This window comes from Galeopterus variegatus, unplaced genomic scaffold, assembly GCF_000696425.1.
Source record: "Galeopterus variegatus unplaced genomic scaffold, G_variegatus-3.0.2 Scaffold112, whole genome shotgun sequence".
NCBI lineage: Eukaryota > Metazoa > Chordata > Mammalia > Dermoptera > Cynocephalidae > Galeopterus > Galeopterus variegatus.
In genome coordinates, this window is record NW_007726223.1 from 1,008,275 (window position 1) to 1,030,718 (window position 22,444).

The 22,444-nt window shown below is 34.7% G+C and overlaps 1 protein-coding gene across 1 annotated transcript in view; it reads left to right on the forward strand.

The window, feature by feature from the left end:
• The window catches only part of SEMA3D (sema domain, immunoglobulin domain (Ig), short basic domain, secreted, (semaphorin) 3D), a 193,396-nt gene that overhangs the window by 166,326 nt on the left and 4,626 nt on the right, over window positions 1-22,444 (forward strand). Inside the window, exons 14-18 of the mRNA XM_008586731.1 lie at window positions 1,989-2,077; window positions 4,154-4,195; window positions 7,037-7,194; window positions 9,435-9,499; window positions 14,704-14,843. Coding sequence (XP_008584953.1) covers window positions 1,989-2,077; window positions 4,154-4,195; window positions 7,037-7,194; window positions 9,435-9,499; window positions 14,704-14,843 — 494 coding nt within the window. The remainder of the gene's footprint in view (window positions 1-1,988; window positions 2,078-4,153; window positions 4,196-7,036; window positions 7,195-9,434; window positions 9,500-14,703; window positions 14,844-22,444) is intronic.

A 22,444-nucleotide genomic window follows, 5' to 3' on the forward strand; every position in this document is an offset into this window, starting at 1 on the left:
CTTCCTTCCTTCCTTCCTTCCTTCCTTCCTTCCTTCCTTCCTTCTTTTATTCATTCATTCATTCTTAGCTCACATTTATGAGTGAGGACATGTGGTATTTCTCTTTCTATGCCTGGATTGTTTCACTTAACATAATTTTCTCCAAACTCATCCATGTTGCTACTAATGACCAAATTTCACTCGTTTTTTATGGATTAGTAGCATTCCATTGTGTATATGAATACCACATTTTTCTTATCCAGTTATCTATTGATGGACATTTAGGTTGGTTCCATGTCTTGGCTATTGTAAACAGAGCTGCGATGAACATGGGAGTGCAAGTATCCTTCAACACGATGATTTCCATTCCATCAGGAGTGGGATTGCTGGATCACACAGTAGTTCTATCTGTGGTTGCTTGAGAAATCTCCATACTGTTTTCCATGATGGCTGTACTAATTTACAGTGCCATCAACAGTGTAGAAGGGTTCTCCTTTCTCTGCATCCTCACCATAATTTCATATTCTCCCTCCTTTTCATAATAGGCAGTCTAACTTCGGTGAGATAATATCTAAATGTGGTTTTGATTTGCATTTCCCTGAATTTTAGTGATGTTGAGCAGTTTAACATGTGTCTGTTTGCTATTTGTGTGTCTTCCTTTGAAAAATGTCTATTCAGCTCTTTTGCCCTTTTTTTAAAAAGTGGATCATTTGGTTTTGTTACTGTTGTTTGAGTTACTTCTGTATTCAGGATATTAATCCATTGTCAGACATGTAGTGTGCAAATATATTCTCCCATTCTATAGATGGTCTTTTCATTCTGTTGATTGTTTCCTTTGCTGTGCAGAAGCTTTTTAGTTTGATATGGTCCCATTTGTTTATCTTTCCCTTTGTTTTGCTTATGCTTTGAGGATCTTATTTATTAAGTCTTTGCCCAGTCCTACATCCTGAAGTGCTTCTCAAATGTTCCCTTCCAGGAGTTTTAGTTTCAGGTCTTATATTTAATTCTTTAATCCATTTTAAGTTGATTTTGTTATATGGTGAGACATATGGATCCAGTTTTCCCAGCACCATTTACTGAAGAGGCTGTCCTTTCCATAGTGTATGTTCTTGGTGACTTTGTTGAAGATCAGTTGGCTATAAGTATATGGATTGATTTCTGTGTTCTCTGTTATGTCCCATTGATCCATGTGTCTGCTTTTATGTCAATACTGTGCTGTTTTGGTTACTACAGCTTTGTAGTATAGTTTGAAGCCAGGTAACATAATTCCTCTGTTTTTTTTTTTTTTTTTGCTCAGGATTGCTTTGGCTATTTGGGGTCTAATTTTTCTATTTGAATTTTAGGATTGCTTTTTCTATATCTGTGAAGAATATCTTTGGTATTTTGATGGGGATTGTATTAAATGTGTAGACCACTTTGGGTAGTATAGACATTTTCACAACATTGATTCTTCCTTGTATTGTCTTTTAAGTGGAACTAAAATAATTTTAAACACAACTTGTTACTAGCACATTAATAGTGATTTTGAAGGTATAATACATTTGTAGAGTGAGCTACAATTTCCCCATGTAGATAGCCTCAATGATCTCTTGTCCATTTGTTGACATTATTAAAAGAATGTATATCTTATATCTTGCCTTTTATGTTGAATTGAATATAAGTACTGAATGTATATTAGTTGCAGAGAGAGAGAGAATTAGTTTTCCACCTCTGTTATCATTTCAACCAATAGTTAAATCTGATATATATATTATTTTTGTTAAGAAAATACTATGAGTATATTTTAATATTCTCTTAGTAAATATGTTTTCTACTAGCTAAAAGCTATAATATTTCTGAAGGGAAAATTATATACATTAAGCTTCACTTTTTTACATGCTTTAATCTGGTTCTTTGAAAGGCATTTAAAGAAAAGTGAAGGGAACAATTTGAGGGATTCTAGGAATATGCTTAGAACTAAATATTGAAATAGAAACAACAGGATCATGGGTTATGTATTCTTTTTTAAGACATTGGAACCCTCCTAAAAGTTGTCAGCATTTCAAAGGAGAAGTGGAATATGGAAGAGGTAGTGCTGGAGGAGTTGCAGATATTCAAGGTAAGCCTCAGTCCAGAGTTCCAAGTGAAGAGATGGTGAAACTGAGTAGTCCTCGTTACAAGCACACTTATTTTAATAAATCATCACTTTTCCTGGAGGGGTCTTTGAAATTTGCTCCCTTATTTTTCTTTTCTCTAAGCAATGGAAAATGTGTCATAAGTTACTGAGAATGGGACGCACCTTCCTCTATAGAATATCATGAATCCAAAACTCCTGGTATTGCCCCTCATTACTGCATTCTCTAACCATATAGTCAGACAAATTGCCACATTAAATAAAATCCTAGTTGGGCCGGCCCAGTGGCGCACTGCTACAGTGCGCCGCTTGGGAGTGGGGCGGCGCTCCCGCCGAGGGTTCGGATCCCACATACAGACCGGTTCCCACTCACTGGCTGAGCGAGGTGCAGGCGTGACACTGAGGGTTGCGATCCGTTGCCGGACACACACACAAAAAAAAGACCAAAAAAAAATCCCAGGATTGCTTTTACTATCCAGATACTTTTCTACTTTATAAATTTTACTTTCAATTTTTCCCCAATTGAATTTGAGAAAACTGGAAGAGTGTATAAATCATGCACCTCTGATTTTTTTTGTAAAGAAATTTTTTTTAAAAAGGCTTGCATGATAATGAGTCTTCATGTATGTTCAATTCCTCTGACCTGACAAAAGGAGTTAGTAGATCTAAAACAACAGTTCTCCAGGTTTTGAGAATGTTTGACTTTTTTTTACCAATAAATTTGAATTGTGGCATTCTTTGTAGATCCCCAATGAAATTTAATTTAAAATTATTTCTTGAAAATAATATTAGAAATAATATTGTATATCTTAGAAAAGCTTTTTAAAATACATGCTGTCTTTGGTAACATTTTTGTTGAGACAGTTTATTAAAACAGACTTTTTGCTTATAAACATCTATTACCTTAAAAGAGACTAGAGCCCTCCCCTGTAAGGGGTTCAGGTTAATTAAGTTGCTGGGTTGTGCAGGATCCTGTTTACATTGTGATGATAATAGTGGTCAAGGAGTTAACAAGAACAAGACCTGCTATCTGGCCTCTACCAAAACAAACCCTTGGGTGGTTCCTAAGGGAAAGGCAGATGTCAAATATAAGTGTGAACCCAGAGGCCAAAAATAAAGTCCTCATAACACACATAGGCACATTACAATGAGTCTCATTCAATGGTTATTAGAGAGAGGTCAAAAGGAATTGTTTGGATTCCACTATTTTTGTTTTGTTTTTTAAACAGCTTTATTGAGGTATGAAAAACTGCACATATTTAATGCATATAATTTGATGAGTTTGGCCATGTTCTTTCAAAATTCATAACAAAAAAATTATTAGGTAGAATTTTCTCACTTAAAATTTTCTTTCATATATTTTCTTAAATCTTTGACATCTGCTACTGTTTGTCAACTGATAAATACGGGCTGGCGAGAAATGAATGAATAGTAGATAATAAAATTTTTATTAAACATCTTGTCGTTTTTGGTTTGATAGATGTTGGATTCATGTTTCTGATTTTATCTTTCATGTGTAGAGCCATATTTTCTACAGATAAAACTGGCCTTAGTTCATATCACGAAATTATGACCATCAGTGTCTTATAGTGTTGTGTAAAGAATATGGTCACCCACAGGTGCACTATAACTTTTCAGAACTCTCTTATTTGAACAAGTTTTGTACTGGGCTAAGTAAGACCAGAAAGAGGTAATAAATAATTATTTAGATGTTCTTGTCAACACTAGTTTGAATTACATGGAAGCAGTTAAGATAAGCAGATTTAGAAGAAGAAAACTTACTTGTGGGTAACTGGGAACAATTTTCAATGCAGTGTTTCCTCATACATTTAGATAGTTTTTCCTTCATAAGATACTTTAAAATAATTATTTTCACCATTTCTATTAAGGTAGAATCACCATATATTGGAAGAAAATAGTCTACAATAGGATTCTTTTTCCCCCTACATAAAAGAGCCTTGATGTTTAGTTCAGTAATCTTTGGTATAAGATAAAAATATATTGATTAATATTAAAGCCTGTTAATGATTATCTGTATTGACATTTAATTTCTATTTTCAGCACCCATCAATCATCTTGAACATGGAGTTGTCTCTGAAGCAGGTACTTTCTAATTTTTGTGTAAAAATTAACCACAAAAGCAACAGGTTGCTCGAATCAAAGTTTATGTGAAAGAAAATCCATTGAAATTGGAAGTTAAATTGTAAGTAATGTAAAATGTTTTAGATTATTTGTTTCTCTTATAATTGATTAATTGATTAGAAGGATTTCTTTTTCTTTTTTTCTTTTTTTTTTGCCTTGCCCTAGAAGAAATGGAACCAAATTTGATTAATTGAACGCTATATTCTCCCCTTCCTTTGGCTCTTAAAAACTGAGCTCACTTTTCTAATTTCACAAGGATGTCTTTCTCTAAAGACCATAAGAAATATCCACCGTAACCATTAAAAAGGGATTCTAATCAGAGAGTATAGGAGTTAGAATATAGACAGTGTTGTAAAGTGACCAGTGGTCAACCTTTAACATACTGCTTAATATCTGACTCTCAGAATCAATTTCCTCAACAGTAAAGTTAGAAAAACAATATACACCTCCTAAGTGTGTTTTGTGTTTAAATAGGATGCTGCATACGAAGTTCTAAACAGAGAGATGGCACATTATAAATATAAAGTATATCGTAGCTAATTATACTAATGGTAATAACATTTAATATGATTTTACAGTTCCTGCTACTCCAAATCCCAAGAGACTCAAACGATTCAGACTTGCATTACCATTTCTATATGCACCCCCAAGATCTGAGAAAGTCATATAATAATATGTTTAACATTAAGGCATTCATAAAATAGTCTTAACCGACTATGTGTAGTATGGCAGAGCACTAGCATTAGGGAAAGGTTTAAATAGGTTTCTTCTTCAGGTCTTTTCCATTAATTTGCTTATTAGTTTAGCATTTGTTTCTTGAAAGCCTGCTACTGTGCTTGGAGGGTACAGAAATGAATGCATGTCATAGCCATTACCCTCCAGAAGCTCACAGTGGAGATGAGAGACAAAAGAACATGATAACAATTCGGAGTAATAATAGTAGTGTATACTAGAGAGACAGAGGAGAGAAAGTAGCCTGGAAGGGAGCCAGAAAGAACAGGGGAAAAGAGCTTAAAGAAGAGACAACAACCTGAGCCATGAAGGATGTTGTAGTTAACCTGATAAGGGATAGAAAGATAGAGTATGTGCCAAGTAGAAGGAGAGAACATTCACAAAGGTGTGAAGAGTGAGAGACCACAGCTTATTGTAACAAATTTGTGTACAATTGGAGCAAGGGGCATATGTGTGTATGAGGGGTAAGAAGCCAGAAATGAATCTGGAAAAGTAAGCCAGGGCAGGAGAAAGCACATCCTTATATGTCCTCCTGAGAAGTTTAACAATTTATGTTAAGGACAACGAAGACTATTAAAAAATTTAAGCAGGAGGATGTCATGATAATGTTTTTCTTTTTAGAAAGATCAGTCTGGTGTGGCAGTGAGCAAGATGGATTGGGACCTGGGGTAGAGGTGGGAATTGCTGAGAAAAAAGGGCTGAAGCCAGCAGAAATAGTTAGAACACTTACAAGTAGTCCAGGAAAGAAATGATAAGAACCAAAGCAAGGGTAATAGCTGTGGAGAGGAAGAGGGCAAAATAGATTAGAAAGTTCTATATGAGAGAATGAATGTGAAATGGTGACAGGTTGAATGTGACAAAAAGAAAATTTAAAGACAACTCCCAGATTTATTTCTTGGGTGCCTGGGTGAGTGATCATGGTGCCTCTTGCCAAGCTAGAGCAGGAGTAGTAGATTTGGGGGAATTATTATGTTCACGTTTTTATTATTTTCCAAATACCTCTGAGTCCTTGTATGATAAAATGGGTAAAGAAATGAGAATAGCAAAGAGGGAAACACAACATCTAATTCAAATCAAAGAATCCCCCAAAAGATGAATTCTTAGGCAGAAATAGAGACGAAAAACAGGAGAAAGTAGAGAAAGTTTCAAGGAGGGTATAATCATTAGTGAAACAACTACTAGCCAGAGTTCATTGCATTTAGCAACTCGAAAGTCTTGACTAACATTTAATGGGCAGCAGAGGTATAAAACAGATATCTGTAGGCTGAATACACATATGTTACTTATGCCAATATCTATTTCTAAGATGTTCGTCTTTCATCGAAAGCTTTCCATGGCCCACTAGAGTTGAGCATGAGTTATTTGAAGGTACAGACTATGGCTTAGGCACTTGCATCATCCCATCCGCTCCACCATCACTACCACAGACACGCAAATGAACGCATATAGGGAGCAGTGCATTAATTTCAGGACTTATTTTTTAAATGAAATTTTATTTTATGTTTCTTTCAATATCCTTCAGCCTTTCATTTGTGATATGGAAATCCCTCAACCCTGCTTAATACTTTCTTCATAGTGATACCGAATACTTTCTGTTCCATTTATAGCCCATGTTCTTTCAGGGATCAATACTTCATTAGCAAATGAAATGATTAATTCAAAAAAATTTATGTAAATCTCATCTCTAATGAGATGAGCCATGGCAGAGGAAGACCATCAGTTTTGCTTATAGCATCTGTGCTTGATGTAATCTAACCAAAGAATATTTTCTACTATTGAGAAGAAATTTGACATTTTAATTCTTCAGTATAGCAGCTGGGTTTTGACCTTCTTAAATTACTGCCAAGCATACTCTAGTTCTATAGAATGCTGACTTCTTCAAACCACCATCCTACCAGGAGTAGAAGGGAATGACATTTTATTCTTTGTTATGTTTCTGTACAAGCATTAACAATAGGCAGGACACCAGAGGAAACAGATTTAAATCTGTCACGTGGTCTTTGAGAAAGGGAAGTTCTTAAGACTAGTCTGAAAGAGGCTTCTAATTCATTTGTTTTGCCTGATTTGCAGCAACAATTGTACATTGGTTCCCGAGACGGATTGGTTCAGCTCTCCTTGCACAGATGCGACACTTATGGGAAAGCTTGTGCTGACTGTTGTCTTGCCAGAGACCCCTACTGTGCCTGGGATGGAAATGCATGCTCTCGATATGCACCCACTTCAAAAAGGTGAAAGGCACATTGAGTTTTTGTGAAGCCTTCTTTTCCAGGAGACAAATATCTCAAACAAATGCCTCGTCTTAACAGTTTAAGCCAAAGGGAAAATATTTCTTGCAATTGGTCCATGCAAGGAATATTAAAATTAAAATGTTTATAGTTTCACATCAAACTAAATTTTGAAGCAGGATATAACAGATGTTCTGAAATTTTGACATGTGGAGCTAAAAAAATTGATAAATTCTTTGTTAGCTTCCTTCATTTATGTCAAAGACCATTAAAACATTGTCTTTATTCACTACTTTACTTTTCCTATTTTCTTCCTTCATATATCTAAATATGTGTGAGTATATACTCATACCTCCCTACCATTTTGCAAGTAATTTATCAATGTATGAGTTTGTAAAAGTGCAGATAATGTGAGTTTGTAAAAGTGTGGATAATGTACAGTCCACGGTGTTTACCAGTGACTTGGTACAATTTTATTTTTATATTAATAACTCTAATTTCATCAATTTCTGCCACTCAGGTATACTTAAACAACAAACTGTTGGCCTGCTGTTTGTAGTTCGTTGCTTATGTGCCCTTAAACATAGCCAACAATTCCCAGCTAGGAATTTATTCTATACACACATGCAAAAGTGCTACAAAGTTATATACTCAAGGTTGTTCATTTCAAGCACTGTTTTTGATAGCAAAATAACTGGAAACAAACTGGATGTCCATCAGTATGATTGAAGGTAGTTAAATATGATAATGATTTTAAAATGTGGGTTATAGTAACATTATTTTCTAAAGTATTGCTCTGAGTATATTTTCCTTTAAGCAAAATGTCAGCAAATTATATATGGTATATTTTTATTCTTTAAATCTTTTTTTAAAATCAAAATAACAGGTGATCATATGTTAGTCTCACTACCACATGCACACTTTGTTTTTGAAATTTTACTTATTTGTCAAATTCTAAATTCTGGGAATCACAGATTGAATGTATAGTATAATAGCAAATATTGCTTAAAATCAGTAGACGTTTTAAATGTTCTGAAATCTCTGAATTAAATGTAAGTGGGTAAATACAATTATTAGAAATTAAAACTTTAAAGTCATTCACATTTTGTTATAGGTTCTGGCCAAAAGTGTACTTATCATAGTAGTCTTTGGGGAATGCTTTTGTAGAAGCTAAACATCAAGAATGCTCATTAGCTGGTAATAAACCTTCAGTTTGATGAATTGACCCTGTTCCTTTAGAAGCCAAGATTTAAAAACATTCTTGACCTTATGTTCCTTATACCATCATAAATTTTTCTTCTTGTATTTCCCAAGATTGCATCTCTGATCTTACAGATATGCCACTGTGAAGTTTTCCCTTACCTAACGTATTTGTACGAGCCAAAAGATGTATACGATGAATGAATGTTTTGCAAGGTTGTCATCTGATCAGCATTGCCTTAAGGAGGACCCTAGATATTGCAGAAGGTTTACTGTTACTTCTCTGATTGCTGCAGTGGCAGCATAAAATAGCCAAAGCAAATGAAAATATACTGAGTGTAAGCCATTTAGCTGTAGCAGATTTTTTCCATTTTTATACAATAGTTACTATTTTCTGTCAAAGAATATGTAACATAATGCAAAAGCCACTGTTATTGTTATTGTTACTATTATTATCACCACTACCAGAAAATCAGTGTGAAATATACATCAGCCCATAGAAACAACATTTAGCCACTTATGCCATATGAAACTTGTACTTCTATTTCAAATGACAGTATATAACTTGTTGCTTAATCAACTCTGTGTAATAATGAATCTTTACATAAGATATTCTATATTTATGTGTACTTTCCTACCCACTACTTAAGTTCTTTTATATTGCTTTCTCAATTACTTTCCCAATGACTGACTAAAAGAGGGTAGGAATAGTTATCTCCATTTTATATATATAAAACCTGGATTATATTTATATCCAACTGTTCTGTTGAATAATTTGTCAAAAATCAGAGAAAGAGAAAAGGATAACAGCTAAATAAAATTCAGGTCATCTTATTGGCAAAAAAGGATTTGTTTTATTAAGACTCTACTACCAGTAATATTTGGATTAATGTTTGGTTGATTGGAAAATTGACCTGCATTTAAGTTGAGCAGTAGGACAAGCATAGTTTTGCATCTGCCACTGTTACTAGCATTAGATGTAGCCTTTCTATATTCCGATTATCATGCTTGAAGTTCTAATTTGTGTAATCCTCTTTCCATAGGCGAGCTAGACGCCAAGATGTAAAGTATGGGGACCCAATCACCCAGTGCTGGGACATAGAAGACAGTAAGTATAGGTTTAATATGCTTTTTTCTCCCATTTAAAATGTTAAGCCTAGTGTTTGTGTGTCTTTTTATTATATGACTTAAAACATCTATTATATAGGAAGATCTCATTTTGTTTAATGTTCTGGAAAAACAACAGGAAATTCTATGTCAACCTGTCTACATGCCTAAGTGAATAATCCTTTATTTATTATATCATTATTTGTTTCATATGTCTTTTAAAATTCCTAAATCATAGCTTTTGTTTCTTTTTTACTGGCATATTCATCCTTGTAAAGTTTGAAAACTGCTATTAGAGATAAAGCGGGATATAGCCAAAAACATTTGGACATGTAGAGTAAACTCATAGAGACCTCTCAGAAAAGCCTGGTAAAGTGTAGGTACTTATTAGAAAGAAGTTTTAGGTAGCCTATACTTTATTTGTATTGACTTATTAATTCATGTATTCATTCAATCAGTAAATATTTATTAAGTGACTTTCTTGTGCATATAATTGTCCTGGGTATATTATGAGACAAAGAAACTCCTTAGGGAGCTTGTGATTCTTTGGGGAGATGTCATAAGGCACAATTAGTGATAGGGGAGCTTAGTGAAAAGAGAGATCACCAGAGGCTTTATCACTCAGAAAAAAATTAGTCGAATGGAAGATCTAGAATGTCATACTAGGAGAGGGGCAGGGTGGACAATAGAGAGGAGGTGCAGTGAGTGAGTCTGAAAACAGAAAAAATTCAGTGAAAGTACATATTCCAGAGCTTTAGTTACTTTTTGCTCTCAAGGGTGAAGGAAAGCACTTTTCTTTAGCACATTGTTAGTAACCACCCCACCAGGGATGGAAATAACTCAAATTTCATAGTCTATAACTGGTGGTCTAACAGTATTTTCTTGATTTAAAAACAAAACAGTTATTTTTAACTCATAACTTTGTTCTTTTGAAAACTAAGCTCTGGTTTAGAACAGTGTGTTTGTTCTAATGTGTCCACGACTCCCTGTCGTGTCCAATATTTTATTTAGCCATCATTACCGTGTGCTGTGTATGCAATACTTCACATGTGCATATGAGACTTACCTGGGGCTGTTGTAGGTAATGAAGATACATCAATGAACAAAAAAGAAAACAATCTGTGTGTTTATGGAACTTATATTCAGGTGTGTGTTAGGGGAGGGAGCAGACAGTAAACATAAAAACAAGTAAAATAAATGCTACGTCGGATGATGATAAATGTTACAGAGAAAGTGAAACACAGCTGCTGCCTAAGGCACTTACAATTACTGTCTCTACGTCACCATGTACCACTCTTGCTTACCACTACACACAGTCTATTTTAATCATCATCACCATCACTCTACCCAGTCCGCTCTTGTCGAGGTCACCAGCAGTCTTCCCTGCCACATTCAATGGCCAGTTTTCAGTTTCCGTGTTTACTTCATCTCTCACTCCATCTTCCTTGAAACACTTTCCTATCTTGACCTCCATGTAGTAGTGTGCTGGAGCCAGTTCATGTGGCCTCATGACAGCTAGTTGTTTAATTACTATTTAGCAATTTTGTGAGCTAGTTTTAAACCACTGGTGGCTTGAATAAGCCATGGTAGAGGTATTTACACCAGGAAAATCAGGCCTCTGTTTTCAGAGAAACCGTGCCCAGCACACTTCTACTTCCACAGCACCGCATGCCCCCGGGTTGCCTCTTACCTTGCAGACTGCACCTTCTGAGTGTGTTAACCTTCCTTTTACTCCCACATTCTAAATATTGGAGAGCCCCAAGTCACTTTTCCATTCTCTGCCTACTTATTCCCTAATACCTTCAATTTCAATACCATCAGAGGCTATTTGATTCAGATATTCCTAGTCCAGTTCTGAACTCTTCCCTATGTGCCTACTTCACAGTTTCACTTGAATGCCTAATTAGCATCTGAAACTTATGCGTGAGAAAGAATTCTGTCACCTTCTCCAAAGCCGATATGTTGAGCAGTCTTTTTCACATTAACAAATAGCACCACCATTCACCCAGCTGCTTAAGTCAAAAAGCAGCTAGGAGTCATGTTTACACTGTTCTTTCTTTCACATCCTATCACCAACTCTCCATAAGTCCTTCTGGCTCTGTGGCCAAACTCTACTACTTCTCATCACTTCCATAGATGTCAATCTACCTGAAGCCACCTTACCTCTCCAGCAGCTGTTTCACTGGTCTCCTTCTTCCATGTTGGCACCTCTTCAGTCTGTACCCCATTTATTAGCCAGAGTAACCTTTTTAAAAGCTTCAGTCAGATCATGTCATTCCCTTACTTAAAATCTTTCACTAGTTTCTTAGAACAATGAGTAAAACATCCACAACCTTTACCACGGCTTGTAAGATGCTACTTGACCTGGTTCCTGTTGTATCCTCTGACTCTCTCACATCACTGTTGCATGGTTCAGTCACTAGCTCTCTCTTTTTCAAAAGCACCAACCTAGTTTCTACCTCTGATACGTTTGCATTTGTTATCCTCTGTATCTGAAGAACTCTTCTCTTCAGATGTGCACATAGCTATTTTCACATCATTTAATTCTATGGATAAATATTAATTCCTCAAAGACACCCTTCCTGACCACCCTATCTGAAATACCTTTCTGCCCTTCTACCTGATATTCCCTACTCTATTTACTTTTTTGTAGCAGATATGACCAGATACTGTTCTTTATTTATTCATTTACTTGATTACTTTGTCACTGGGATGCAGTTTTCTTAAGGGCAGTGAGTTTGCCTGTCATATTCATCCCCGCAATTAAAACAGTGCCAGTATGTTAGGCACACAAGAATATTTGTGAAATGGATGGGTAAATGGAGGAATACTCAGATGGGTAGCATCTGAGCCATGCTTTAAGGAGAAAGTTAAATTTTATAAAGTAGATGAAGTAACAGCAATTAAAATTAGAGAGATCTGATACAGATTGAGTTAAATTTATGATTATCTCTCTGTTATTCTATGAAGTGTATGTTTACTTCAGGCTTCTCAGAAAATTTGCTTTTTCAAAATAAAAGTAATTGACAACTAGACAAATAGATAATTGCTTGGAATAGGAGAAGCTAGAGGCAGAGAATCAATTGTGGGACTTAAAGTAGAGATCATGAGGGTATTTACAAAGTAAAGCACTTTGTTTTTAATGGAGAGAGAGGGCGGATTTGGATGATAATTTGTAGTAAAGAAGAAAGGAGATGACTTGATTCTAATCCACCGTAAATGTGTAATGCACTTTAGTAGGAAATCAAGTCTTGAATAATTGGCAAATAGATGTTTCTTTTCTTCCTTCTTTTCTTTCTTTGTTCATTACTTAAATTGTTAAATGCCATGATACTGCATGTTTATTAATAAAATTAGCAATGCATGTACATGATCTGTGTTTAAAATGTGAATCAAATCTAATCTCATACTTCAATGTTATGTCATAATTTATTATAAAGAAATATTCTAGGTACTTCACTATGAAAAACATTTTTTGATAGAAATATGGAAGACTAAAATACTCTTTTCCAAATTATTTTACACTTAATGAATAGATCGTCTATGTTAAAACACTATTATATACAACTTTTACACTTTTAAAAATTAGATCATAATAAAATAATATATATTATACTGTATGTTTATGTATGTATATATGTATACATATATTTTAAAATTTTTTAAAATAAAAATTTAAAATTTGGAAATGAAACAAACATTATTGGAATTGACAATAAATTCATTTTCAGTCAAATCAATGTAGAGATGACTTTGTGTCATAGAGTCATTATTTCTACTGATTTGAAAAAGGATTTCAGACAATCCGCTCACTATTTCACTTTTCCAGCTGATTTCACTAATTTATCTTTTACTTAATTGACAATTCTTGGGTGGAATTGGTCTGAGTTTCTCCTGAGCCCTTGCCCCCTAACCTAACAATTAGTCTGCATCCTCTCTGTTTTGTTGACAAACCCCCTTTCTCAGGAAAACGGTGTCTGTTACTATGAGATGGTGTATGTCTCTCTCTTCCATGACCAGCACTGGTGATCTTTCTGTGAGTTAGGAATTTATTAACTGTGAAAACTGCAGATATAGTACGATGAATAGGTGGAAATAGTTGATAGATTACAGATTTTAAGTGGAATCCACACATTTTGAAGGTTATATGAGGTTAATTCATAATGGTGTCAGCATGCTTGACTTAATCGTTGCTGGTAAAACCCAAATAAGTTCAAAAGAAGTTTCTTAACTATTGGGTGTATGTGCATTCATGCCATTTGCTGGTAATTGTGTGTGCTTAGGCTTAGGATTCACTTAAGTCTCTGAAGCCTTACTCTTCAGTTAATGCCTAAAATGCTAAGAAGGCCCATCTGTAGAATTGAGATATCTGAATGAATATACAATAAAAAAGTGCATCTTTGGGCCAGGCTGAGCAGCTGTCATTTTTTATTTGATCAAACTTGAGCTACAGATCTCAGATCACACATGGGACGCAGCCTTTGATTTCTCTGGATGGAATGTATTTCAGATGGTGGTGCAGTTGATTTACAAGAATAAGGTGTCTGAGATACTGCTCCTTTAGCATCTCATTAGCTATCTCATAGCAAATGCATGTTGGGCTATAGAATCCCTCTGAATAAAAGAGAAAAATAATTGGTAAATAATACAAATAAGGTTCACATTCCGAGTATTAGAGTATCTGGCTTATTATCACTATAGAATTTCATCAACTACAGACCGCTGTACTTACTTTCCTGACATCAACATTTCTTAATGTTACCTGCTCAGCTCTGTGGACTGATTCATGACAGAATTTCTCTTTAAAAGTGAAGTAAACTGTTCTTCTAGACTATCTACAAAACTAGTTATATTTTATATAAACAAAAAGGTTTTAAAACATTAAAAGGTGCAAAATGTTTACTCAGATCAGAGAAACTCAGTGTTTTGAGTTAGATCTCATGAATTACTATTTTTTAAAAATCAATTGCAAATAGTTAATGTATTAATGAAAGAGTAGAACTTGTAATATGGAGATAGAGTTTTAAAAATCAATCTATTGTATAATATTTGACTCTTAAGTAACAATATTATAACATGAATTTCCTTTCTTTTTAATAATGTGCATGATTCTTTCCCCATGGCATCTGTTCTAAATCAGTCTATTTTCCCATTGCTTTTAAAATCAGGTCAAGGTTAATCTCCTATTCCATGTTTGCTTTCCAGGCATTAGTCATGAAACTGCTGATGAAAAGGTGATTTTTGGCATTGAATTTAATTCAACCTTTCTGGAATGTATGCCTAAATCCCAACAAGCATCTATTAAATGGTATATCCAGCGGTCAGGAGATGAACATAGGGAGGAGGTAAGTTGGTGTCATCAAAGAATACTAACATTTATTTTTTCTCAATATTTTATTTTATTTTGTATTTTGGAATTTCCTTGTTTGTTTATTTATTTTTGACTATACATATTCATAGGGTGCAGAGTTAACTATCAGTATTTGTGTACAGCATCTGATGATCAAATCAATATAATTGGCATGTTCATCAAGACAAATTTGTGTCCCTTACCCAATTCCTCCACCTTGAGGGAAATAGTATAAAACTTAAAGTTTTTTTTTTTGTCTTTTTTCGTGACCGGCAACAGATTGCAACCCTCAGTGTCGTGCCCGTACCGGACTGGGACCGGCAATGGGATCGCAACCCTCGGTGTTGCCTCCACTCCTCGCTCAGCCAGTGAGTGGCCGGTCTGTATGTGGGATCCGAACCCTTGGCGGGAGCGCCGCTGCACTTCCCAAGCAGCGCACTGTAGCAGTGCGCCACCAGGCCGGCCCAAAACTTAAAGTTTTTGATAGTGAGACATGTTTAACTTTTAGTACCATATTGTGCTCTCATCATTATTTGATAAAAAGAATAACAGTTTATGCTTATTAACATCAAAGATAGCAATGGCTTTGAGATAAGAATTGGCCAATTTAATAGAAGTGTCTTAATAAAATATATTTAAAAGCAGACTGAATTTTTATGAGAAATTTACATTATTGTTTTTTTCCAAATTTTCATTTCTTATGGGTTGTGTATATTTTAGGACAATTCCTTAAGAAGAACAACACAAAATTTTTCCCTCCACAGTAGCACAATGACTAAATTTTAACTCATACTATGTCCAATTTAGATCAGAAAATGAAACGTTGTTTGTATAAAAGCAGAAATATCTATTTTCACCATATCATATGAGCAAATTGAATAAATATCTGGTCATACATGCCTTTTCACTTTTTTTTTTTTTCCTTTTTGTCTTTTTTCGTGACCGGTAATGGGATCGCAACCCTCGGTGTCACGCCCGCACTGTGCTCAACCAGTGAGCGGACCGGTCTCTACATGGGATCCGACCCCTCGGCGGGAGCGCCGCCGCGCTCCCAAGCGCCACACTCTACCGAGTGCGCCACCGGGCCGGCCCATGCCTTTTCACTTTTATGTATTAAAATTAAATCAACAAAGGGATAAGTATTATACTCTATTCTTTTGACTTTTTTTGTTTGTTTTACTAACACATACATGTGATTGAAACATATCAAGGAGATTCTGTGAGATATATAGGTTGTATATATTACTGAATTTAATGAGAGAGGTTTGGGTAGTCTGAGAAATCCTAGATTAATTCTATTTGAATGTCATGAAACAAAGGTTAATTGACAGAATTTTTTTTTTTTTAATTAAAGAGGCAAAGAGAAAGCAATAATGCTCAGACTGCAGTTCTAAAACTCCCAATATTAAACTAAGGACACTGTAATGAGTAACGGAATGAACACAGGATTCAGAATGAGATGTCTTGAGTTGAAACATGGTCCTGAGACCTTTGGTAATAGCACTGAGCCAGAATTTTCTAAAGTGAATAAAATAAATTCAAAAGTTACTGTGAAAATTAAATGAAAAAAATGCATATGAGAAAATAGAATTTCAAAGCAGAGGTTTTCACAACTGTAAATATGCATATAAAATTATTGATAGTCTCTATCAGTGAGGATGTGTGGAATAAGAAATAGCACTGATCATTTGTTTAGAAAACACTAGTTTTACCTATGGTTTGACTGCTGAGGATTCATGAGCACATTATAACTTCTTTAGCACTCAATTTTTCTCTCATGTAAATAAGTTGACCAAATTTCTCTAAAATACCAGGCTCCTTGACAAGTCTATAAGCATTTAAACTAGTAAATGTAATCACTCAAACTCTACCTCAGGAAATTTTGCTTTCAGAGTGCTGACATTTGTCAATGTCTGGAGACATTTTTGGTCATCTCAAATGGGTGATTGCTCTTGACATCTACTGGATAGAGGTCAGAAATGATACTAAACATGCTACAATGCACAGTCCCTCACAGTAAAGAATTATCTGGGCCCAAATATCAATACTGCTGAGGTTGAGAAACCTTGGAGTAGAAGAATCAAATTTTGTCATAAGAAATTGATTTAAAGATAGAGTTCCACTTTTATATTGTTCATCTAAGATCTACATGAATAAAATTTTATGTGAAAATGTTAATTTTTACATACTTAATACCTAGGGAATACCTCCATGTTTTATGTCAAATTTTTTCCAATAAAACTTGATTTTCATCATTACCGACATCCATAAATTCTGAGATTATGGCAGATCTGTATTTACATTGAATATTTATTTTAAGGGACCCATTTTAACCAATATATATTGAAATATTATCTGATATAGAAGTGATTATTTATTTTCAAAACATACAGCATTTATTTTTTATCCGAGAAATATTGGAAGAAGTTATCTGAATTTTTTTTAACATATGGATTTTTTTTAGTTACATTGCAATATTTTAGGCTTAAATGTCATAAACTGGTATTTTTAAGTTTGTAGCTAATAAAGATTGAGAATTGCTTTCAGTTAAATATTTTTCATACATGATTTTTTCTCCATGGTAAGTTTAATCTGACTTTTTCAAAAGATGTGGTACTCTGCTTGGGCTAATCTCTCAGTTATAGATACCTATATTTGCCTATGGTTTTGTGCATTCAAATCTTTCATTTTCCTGTAAATGCTGTGCATTACTTTAATGTACCTTTTAACAGTATATCATATAGTCATGATGGTACCATGCTCCATGAATTTTAATGGAGCAGAAATAGTGTATTTATTGAATTTTACTTTAAAGTATCTTAGTTGTAATATTTCAACTGGTATTTTCATTTGCCTTAAGCAGTTTCACATTGTCCAGGATATGCAGTACTGCTTCCTGAGCTGAGAAAAAGGGCAATATGCAGGCTATATTTGAAGGATTTTTCCCAGCAGGATGCCTCTGCTCCTTACCCATAAGGTCACATTTGGAATCTTTCTTCCACTCAAAAAAGCCTGAGGGAGGGACCATGATCTCCTGCAGCAGAGAGGCTTTCACCAGGTTATTCTCTGACAGGAGGGGAACATTTCCTGACTGAGTTGTTTCACCGTTGGGTGCTATTGGGGAGGTCATGAGTCAGTTATCTGCTGACTTTCTTACAAAGCTGTTTTTGAAATTGATGATATTTATGCTGTAACTAACAAGTTGATTGGCAATCCCCAAGCTTCTGTTGAACTTTTGGGATCTGAATGAATAAAAGAGGTAATGCCTTATACCATTTACCATACCGTATTTTCTCTGTGGATTTTAATAACATTTTTCAAAACAATTTCAAATATTTGCATTGTTCCATTTGTGGGTTTTTTTTTTTTTTTTGTCTTTTGTCTTTTTCCGTGTCCGGCAACGGATCGCAACCCTCAGTGTTGCCCCCGTACCGGACCGGGGATCGGCAATGGGATTGCAACCCTCGGCGTTGCCCCCGCGCCTCGTTCAGCCAGTGAGCAGGAACCGGTCTGCATGTGGGATCCGAACCCTCGGGCGGGAGCGCTGCCGCACTTCCCAAGCGGCGCACTTATCCAGTGCGCCACCGGGCCGGCCCCATTTGTGGGTTTTTATTTTAGTTTAGTTCTTTTTATTAAAAAGCACTGTAAATGGTTTTAAAATTGGGCCAACATAAAGAACTATGAGGCCACTAAGTGTAGATATGCATGAGTAATATTTTGATGTCTATTTCAACTTTTTTTTCCCACTAACCATTGCACTGTGAGCATTTTCCCCTGTCATTCAATGTTCATACCGTGTTTTTCCTCTCACCCATCCCATCTTGAAGCCACAGTGATCCATACCTTATTTAAATAGTTTATTATCCCTCTTTAAAAAATGGTAATGAACTCCCCTATATTTAAATTTTTCCCTACTTTTCTAACTAATTTCTTAGCACAAATTCCTAAAAGTAAAATAAGTGACTTAAAGACATTCGTTATCTTCATGGCTTTTGATAAACAACCACATATAGCTAATTTCCCATCAAAATCACCATATTTTTAGTGCTTGTTCTAAACTCCCAAGGCAAAATTGTGCATCATAATTTAAGAAAGTGTTTACCAGTTTAATATAAATAATAGATTGTATTAATATCTATTTCTTTGAATATTAGTAGATGTGAACTTACTTTCTCATGTTTCTTGGTTGTTGGTTTCACTTGTATTTGGTGAATTTCCTTGTCTGTCATTTGCTTATTTTACATTGACAAACTCACTTAAAAATGATTTTAACAAGCCCTTCATATATTATGAATATTAATAATTTAAATTTATACATATTATAAGTAACTTTATTTTATTTATCATTGCTTATTTCTTTTGCGTTCCTAACATTTCCTAACTTTCCTACAAAAGTTTTGTAAGAAAGATTTTTAGGAAAAGTTTCATAGCAAAGATTTTTTTCTTTTAAACAATGAGCCAGTTGCTCCAGTACTACTTTTTAGTGAGTTTTCTTTTTTTAATGTTTTCCTGAAAATATATTGTTGGTTTTGTGGTATATTAATAAGTGGATGATGTACAGTCTCATTTATGTATACTCTAAAAAATTTAAAAACATGTATACAAGTGATAGCATTCCAGTTCCTTTTCCTATCTCTCATATTAAGTCAGAAAACTTTTCAGTACTTTAAGTACAGAGAAATTTTTGCAACAGTTTTAAAGACATTTGCTTTTTTCATAATGTGAGCTTTCTTCCTTCTTTAATCCTAATTTTCCCCTACTAATATTTTCTGTTTGTTGGAGAATGGTGATATTGAAGCTGTAGTCTTTTTCAAGACATGTGCAATGCTTTAACTATGAAAGAACTGACAGGTGAATTATCTGTTAAGAAATTACCATTGAGCTGCCATTATCAGAGACAAAGTCTCTGACTTTTACCTGCTGTTTAGGACCTAAATGTCCTTTGTCTCTTCCATGTTACTCTTTTCATTTTAAATGAATTGCCCTTCATTGAAGATCTACATTTAATAATGCCAAATACATTATCCTTGTTCACATTAGGCAAATGGATAGTGGACTCCAGTTCAAGCATGGTTTTGATTTGCAAGGTTGAGCAGTTTTTACTTAATCATTTCTAGAATGCAGAAAATTCTATCAGTTTAAATCAGTGGCCAAAGATTACATTATCTCTCTGCAGAGGAGCTGAATTTTCTAAATTGACTGTGCTGACATTTCGCTGTCTAGATACAGTCTGCATAATGCATCCTATTCCAGCACAGAATGAAAGCATTACAGAGAATGAGAATATGAGGCAGGCAAATGTTAATCAACTTCTTAATTTCTGGGTCACAGATTTTTATCTCTAAATTGCAAAAATCCTCTGAAAATACTGTATGTCAATTCAAAATGTATTTTATCAAAGATGCCATTTTTTTTAAGGCACCCTTTTGAAATTTTAGGTGCAAAAAATGTCAGTTAAATGATCTAATAGACATTAGGAAAATCCAGAAAGACTGAAGTCTATTAAAGCAAGTTTTATATTTATAGCTTAAAAACCAAAAAAACAAATTTAACATTCCATAGAAGAAAGGAAAGGTGAAGGATCATGACCGAGTAATGAAATGCCAGGTGTTTATGAAATTCTGAGTCCTGTGGGGACAGAACAAGAGTGAAAAGGAGGGAAAGGAACCAGACTTCAGAGTAAAACAACATAAACAGGATACAAAAAGAGGATAGCAAAAATAATGATGAAGTGTTACACAATATGTGTGAAATCAAAGTCATAATTTCTTCCTGTCAGAATATTAAAGAGCACAGTAAAAAGTACTGAGTCAGAGCTGTGACAGTCTGTAAAAGCCACATTAAGAGCAGTTTTAACATTAGCAAGGATACCAGCTATGTAAAAATTTCTGGAGCTAAACTGAAAGTGAAGGTACTCACGTTGATTGTCATGCTGATGACCTCAGGCCATATTCTATTAAGATAATTACAGAAATAAAGACTTCAGAATATTAGCTCTCAGGCAACATGGCAGTAGTCTATAATGTTGCTAATAATACTTCACACTTTAACCTGCAGAGAGCTTTGCTTTTAATCCCCCCAAGTACACCATATGCTATGCCACCAACTTGATAGATGGGAGACCAGTTGGGGAAGATAAATGAGTCATCATAGGGAACAGAGCAGATAGAGACCAGAATCTAGATTATGGAACCAGTATTTTGAGATCAAAGATTTATTTAAAATTTGTAAGATAATTTTTGCAATGAAATTATTTAAAAGAAAAAAATATATATGTCGTGTATTAAATTTGAGATTGCCACTTCTGTTTAAGATTGGCCTTTTAGAACTCTAACAATTCAAATTCACATTTCTTTAGGCATTAGACTCATAGTTTCTGAGAATGTAAATGAATTCAAAGTTAGTTTGTATCACAATAGAATTTTAAAATATCTGGGCCCTTAGAATAAACCCATTAGAAAAAGAATACTATACATTCAACTCACCAAATGGTCAAAGTAAGGGGAAACAAACAAACAAACAAAACCAAACAAACCTTGGTGGTGTGGATTCAGTGCAAAACAGAGACAGGCCTGGAGACCATTCAGCCTCATTAACCAGGAATCTGAGCTGTGACCTGCCTTTGGCCTCCAATGGTACCCTGCCAGCTGCACTTTTCTGGCACAGAGGGTGGTTTGCCATATCCTTGTTAGTTAACTGGGCTGGTAGCCAGAGGTGTTGCTTTTCCTTTTCTCATATTTCCAGAATTAAAGAGATTTTTTCTTACATATTTTTCACATAATGATGCAGACTATAGTCCACCCAGTGTGAATAAATTTAATTTAGCCATCTTTATGCCTACTTGATTTTCATCAACTAAAAGTCTTCGATACAGGGGCAAATGTGTAAACTGGGAAATCTTCCAGACTTCTTTGTTGTTATTATTCCACTTAATGCTGAACCACTCAACAATACTCTACATTAAACAGGGCTCTTGTGTCGGTAAACATGCCTCTAGTTTTACTGAAGAGAGGTTCACGATTCACACCAGACTGTGGGCCAGGAAAGCTTAATGTTTGAATTGTCTTTCAGTAATATTGCTTCAAAGGGTAAAGAGCATCACATTTCAGGGGAGGTTCTTTTTTGTTCATTGTGCTTTTTCACACTGAAATCACATAACCATGTTATGGTATACTGAGGTATGGCAAATATTTCTACAAATGTCATAGTCTAAAGTATCAAATATACACGCAGTATCACAATTCAATCTATAATAAAATGGAAAATTCAGCTTCAAATGTTGCTAACCTTATGACTATGGTCCTACTCAGTTACAGCTCTAACATCCAAAAGGCTGTATCCACGCCTTTCCACTTGGCTTTTAACAAGTCACCATTTATAGCTTCCATATGCTATTCAAATCATTTATTTGGTGATGTCTAGAAAACAGAGTGAATTCCATTTGGAATCATTGTTCTATCCTACATTACAGGTAGTAGCATGCACTAGAGTTCCTTTTCTACACAGTGCCTGTTAATATTACATTCTTGTTCTGGAATTGAGATACCAATTTGTGATCTTAGCACACCAATTAGTATCCGAAATCTCTGTAAAGAA